This window comes from Phalangium opilio, unplaced genomic scaffold, assembly GCF_054372755.1.
Source record: "Phalangium opilio isolate 3A_F unplaced genomic scaffold, DU_Popi_V2 ptg000060l_1, whole genome shotgun sequence".
Taxonomy (NCBI): Eukaryota; Metazoa; Arthropoda; class Arachnida; order Opiliones; family Phalangiidae; genus Phalangium; species Phalangium opilio.
The window spans coordinates 2,572,646-2,577,721 of record NW_028324177.1 but is presented as its reverse complement, the minus strand read 5'-3'; the positions used below and the strand labels follow the sequence as shown (position 1 = coordinate 2,577,721).

Sequence of the window (5,076 nt, the reverse complement as noted above, 5' to 3'; positions counted from 1 at the left end):
TAAATGGATTATAATATAGTTACTTTTGGTCATAGTTAATAATAAAAATCTAAAAAGCCGCTAAATCTTCTCTTTCATTTCCCGTTTCTATGTACCACTAATGAAACATAATAAACCTCCTATTATACGGTACTTGTAAGTCAAAGAAAACTATCATATAAGAGCCAATGTCAAAATATTATGGAATGTGTTAAAACTCTTCTTTTAACCCTTTGAAACGCATTTCGAACGTTTTACCCCGAATTTTCTTTCACAAGCTGCTTTTAACAAAATAAAGAGGAATAAATTGGTTTAAATATTAGAAAAAGACGAATTTTCAAATCAATTTCCGGATGCCTATACATTCGGTTTTCACTTCCACACATTCAATAAAGTTTAGAAGGTTTGTTTCCAAATTAAGAAGAAACAGAATGTATTTCAAAATCCGTACTTAAGCGGAGTTATTTCGTAGAATATCCTTATAATATTGATCCTAAAGGCATTTCAAAAGTTTGTAAAGCAATTCAGCAATTGGAAAACAGGCATAGACTCTTTCGTCAAAATTAAACTAAATGACATTATTCAAATTAACTTTAACAACCTCGTAGAGATGAGGTGGTTCTTTCACTCTGATGTGATAGCATCCATGATAATTCCCCAAATCTTCCAATGTTGTCAAAATAATAGAACAACGTGTGTTGGTAAATTGAGTGTCTTGGTCAACAGCGTCATTGTCATGAAAACCAAACTCATTCTTCAGGTGATCAATTGGTTCTTCCCATTTTACATTGGAATCCAGCCTCGATGCGTCTGGGTCGTATATCACTTCATTTGATGGAAAAGGCGTTGCAGCTTCGTTTTCCAATTTTACACAATTTTAGTCAAACTCTGAACTAAAATTATCGTTCGATAAAGGTTCGGGTTCTTTCTTAATTTTTTCAGAGGTTATGGTTGGACTTCTAGTATTAAATTCGCCCAATAATGAAATCCCTTGTTTGAAGTTGGAACCGACAGATAGAGAACGAGTAGAATTAGACTCTGTTGCGTTTCTGGGTTCATCGGGATCTGATTCAGAATGAATTTCCAATTCTTTTGGCTGTGGAATTTCATTAGGAGAATCGTGGTTTGTATTTGGCCCACTTCGTTCTGGTTGCGAACTTCTTCGTTTATCGTCTGGCTTTTGTTTTAATGAGAACACAAAGTCTGCAACATCAGTTGATCTACTTTCAGATTGAACTTCGTTAGAATCTGATAATTTCGATTTCCTGTCTGCCTGATCGGGTTTTCTAGCATTATCTTTCGCAGAAGCACGTTTCCGCTTGCTTGTCGACTGATTGTATTCGTTTTTCCGTTTTGACGAAATACTTTTTGGAATTTTTCGTTCAATTCCTGATATTGATGGATGAAGTCTAGCAATGTGATATCTTAGTACTTTCTTTAATTTGGCTGCGAAATCACAAAAATTACACTTAAAGGGACGCTCGTCACCGTGAGTCACATTGTGTATCTTTAAATTCCCGCGTTTCCGGGTACGGTAATCGCAAATATCGCATTTGAATGGACGCTCCTCACTGTGAGTCGCGACATGGCTCTTTAAAACATCGAGTCTTTGGGCACGGTAATCGCAAATATCGCATTTGAAAGGACGATCTTCACTGTGAATCAAGACGTGTTTCTTATCACCCCGCCTTAGGGCACGGTAATCGCAAATATCGCATTTGAATGGACGCTCATTACTGTGAGTCGCAACGTGTGTCTTTAAATTCCCGGGTATTCGGGAACGGTAATCGCAAATATCGCATTTGAATGGACGCTCATCACTGTCAGTCGCAACATGGTACTTCAAATCACCCCGCCTTCGGGCACGATATTCGCAAATATTGCATTTAAATGGACGCTCGTCACTGTGACTTAATTGATGATTCTTAAAGACTGATCTTCTCCCTGTCTGGAAACCACACTGATCGCACTTGAACTTCATCTTTCCCTAATGAACCGAAAAGTGATTCAATAGCAACGCTTAAGAGCTCAATGTAAATACTTGAAAGGAAAGATACTTGATTTTATGGGCATACCGGTTTTCACACGAACATCCAAACGTCTTTTAGATCGAAATCTGAATCGGGTCGCAAATTTTACATCATTGTTGAATAGTAGATATTGAGCGAGATTGTCATTAAAGCTGAAATAACATAAACATATCACGAAAACACTTAATATTCACGTAAGTTGAATGAGGTATGTTGGCTAATCATGCAAAAATGAGGAAATCACACAACATTCTAATTTGAGTTATCTATCCAGCTTACCATAAGATTGCGAAAAGGAGGGGTCCAATTAATTAGGTAATCAGCCCTGACAGCCAAAGAGGAATTTCCATGAGTCTTCGCGAATGAGGTACCTATTTAAAAATTAATATTCAAACAATCGAAATCACCTTAAAATTATAAGTTCTAAGATAATGTTTTAATACGCTTATAAGTAGTTCCAAAGTACTTTTCCTCTAAAAACACGTTTTTACAACAGAACGCGGAGCAGACGAAACCAAACCCTTCAAACTTTAAAAACAGGGGTGGAAACAAGCAAATACTTTTATGTAGTATTTTCAGGGCCAGAAATAAGAAAAATTTCTTATAGGACATGTGTCCAGTGACCCCCTATTTTACTGGAAAATTTATAGGACATTGTGGCTGGAGTGTGCCAAAATAGTGTGGCTTCTCCATAGTCAAGGTATCAAAACTTCGGTAAACTTATTGGTCAAACTGTCCAGTGACCCCCTTAGTTTTAAAAAAAGTTATGGGACATTTTAAAATTTTATTGGACAATGCCCACTGTCCTGTGCTTATTTCCGGCCCTGAGTATTTTAGTGCCACAAACCAGGGTGAGAAATAAGGAAATTATTAAAAAAGGCGTTGTTTCGGTTTCGGAGCCTCTACTTGCAAAATCAAAGAGAATATAAGGGAGGAGTGGAACCTCCCCCGCTCCACAAGCGTAAATGGTTATGTTACGCCTAAATTATACTAGCGGTACGAGGGAGTTTCCGGCTCAGTCGCGCCACCTACATACCATTTAATGTTGCAAACGGAAATGCCTCGGTACTGCGCATTGAAGATGCGCGGTAGAAAAGAATGACAAGTTTTGCCCCATTTTCCACTCCTCCCCTATATTCTCTTTGGTAAAATGGTTTGTTTTCAACGGGCGATAAAAGGTTTGTCACGTATTTCATCAACTCGAGTCTTTATTTGAAACCTAAGCAAGAAACACGAAACAATTATTTAAAATGAAAGGATAGCACAGTAATTTTGACGACTACGAGAAAACAGACATAAGCCTCTTCAGTCACATTACAGTGAATCAAAAATGGAACTAATTGACGAGATTCAAATTAACTTTAACAACCTCGAATAGATGAGGTGGTTCTTTCACTCTGATGTGATAGCATCCATGATAATTCCCCAAATCTTTCAATCTTGTCAAAATAATGGAACACTAAGCGTTGGTAAACAGTGTGTGACCACCATCGATTTCATCATCCCAAACATCGATGCTTTTCCTGATGAGTGTTACTGAACGCAGCCATTATTTCCCTCAGAATACAGAGGCAGTTTTGAAGCGTCGCATAGCGTCTGTGGAAAGTGGCTCAAAAAAAATTATTTATGAAGTTATTCTCCAGTTCCCCAGGCGTCGCTATAGCAGTTACGGAAGGATCAGGCACTCCGCGATATTTCAAACACGGTAAAACGCCGATAGTCTCGTCGTATGCATTAGAATTTTCCAATTATAGGAGAATATAGGAATTATCATAAAATTATAGGAGAAAACAGGAAGGACTTAAAAATATACGAAAAAATAGGAAATATAGGAAGAGTGGTCACCCTGTATCTATTGGCCCTGAACAGGGCCGTTTTTTTCTCCCAACACAATTATTTCTTTGCGAAACTCGCAGCAAGGGTCTCAAAGGCAGCGGCAATCCTCATTTGAGCTTTCGCCAGCTCTTTGATCCCCTGTGCCATCTCTCTCTGCCCCTGAGCAAGGTCCTGAAAAGCAGTGGTAGCTCTATCTACCGCAATTTTGATACCACCCAACTCTGTTGTGGTGGCTTGTTAGGCATTATGGATATTAGGAAAGTTATCACATATTATGTTTTAACAGATGAAATATTATTATTGAAATATTACTTCTGGCAGATTCAACGACTGACTCGGAAACAGTTTCATTGGGGAAATCTTCCTCGGTGGAGTCTACATTTACTTCTCGTTTTTTCGTAACGTGGGGTGTTGATTTTGGGATGCTTTCGCACCTAGAAACGAATGGCTCCCCTACTTCCATGGTAGACTCCATCGCAACTTCAAAATTCTCGTCCAAAGTGACGTAGGAGCATGATGGACGCTCCGATTGCGGTGGTAGATTGCTCGAACTTGATTCATCTACTGGGGGGCCAAAACCCGCCTCAGGAACAGAATTTAGCCCCGTCACTGTTACCCTTCCAATATTTGAGAGAAGCCGCTCCTCCAAATCTGTTAGTGGCTCGGCTTGCGGGCCACCACCAGTCTTATTCTTTAAAGCCTTGGGGGCTTTGGCTCTGACATTGCAACGCCATGCAGAAAAACACTACCGAAAAAGATTGCTTAATGTAATATAAATTATAAATAAAATTGTACTTTTTTGTGAGACATACCTTCTTCCACTTAACTACTGTTTTCGAAGGGCTTACACCACAACTGTTAAGCCTTGTTGCAAGTTCAACCCAAAGGGCATTGAACTTGGCCTTAGTGAAACTAGCACTAAATTTCATATAGACTAAATCCATATTAGCTTCCAAAATTTCAATGTAAATCAGTTGCTGCTTCGTGTGCACTTTAACACCCATTACGGAAATAATTTTCAAGCAAAAATTACTAATTAAAAGCTTCAAAAAACAAGTACAACTTAACTTCCAAAAATTCGACGCAAAAAAAAACTTTACTTGTATATAAAGCGCGCACAAAAAGAATTGACCAATAAAGAAGAAGGAAAATTACGTAATGGAAAAATAATGAAAGAGGAAATGACGTACATTTGGTTTGGATAACGGTTTGGCGAGAGATAAAAATGCCG

At 38.4% G+C, this 5,076-nt stretch overlaps 1 protein-coding gene across 3 annotated transcripts; it reads right to left on the bottom strand.

Annotated features, from left to right (window-relative positions):
* Nucleotides 1–426: 426 nt before the first annotated feature.
* On the bottom strand, nucleotides 427–3,345 carry LOC149666532 (uncharacterized). 3 transcript variants are annotated; one of them, XM_089841508.1, is made up of 4 exons: nucleotides 3,046–3,345; nucleotides 2,289–2,537; nucleotides 2,055–2,161; nucleotides 427–1,966 (listed from the first exon to the last, which is right to left on the bottom strand). In XM_089841508.1, exon 4 carries the CDS (start codon nucleotides 1,958–1,960, stop codon nucleotides 857–859), a length of 1,104 nt encoding a protein of 367 aa, XP_089697634.1. In that variant the 5' UTR covers nucleotides 1,961–1,966; nucleotides 2,055–2,161; nucleotides 2,289–2,537; nucleotides 3,046–3,345; the 3' UTR covers nucleotides 427–856. The 3 variants fall into 3 exon arrangements, with proteins under 3 accessions (XP_089697634.1, XP_089697635.1, XP_089697636.1); XM_089841509.1 differs by having other exon boundaries at nucleotides 2,289–2,380; XM_089841510.1 differs by having other exon boundaries at nucleotides 2,037–2,161; nucleotides 2,289–3,345.
* Nucleotides 3,346–5,076: the final 1,731 nt, after the last annotated feature.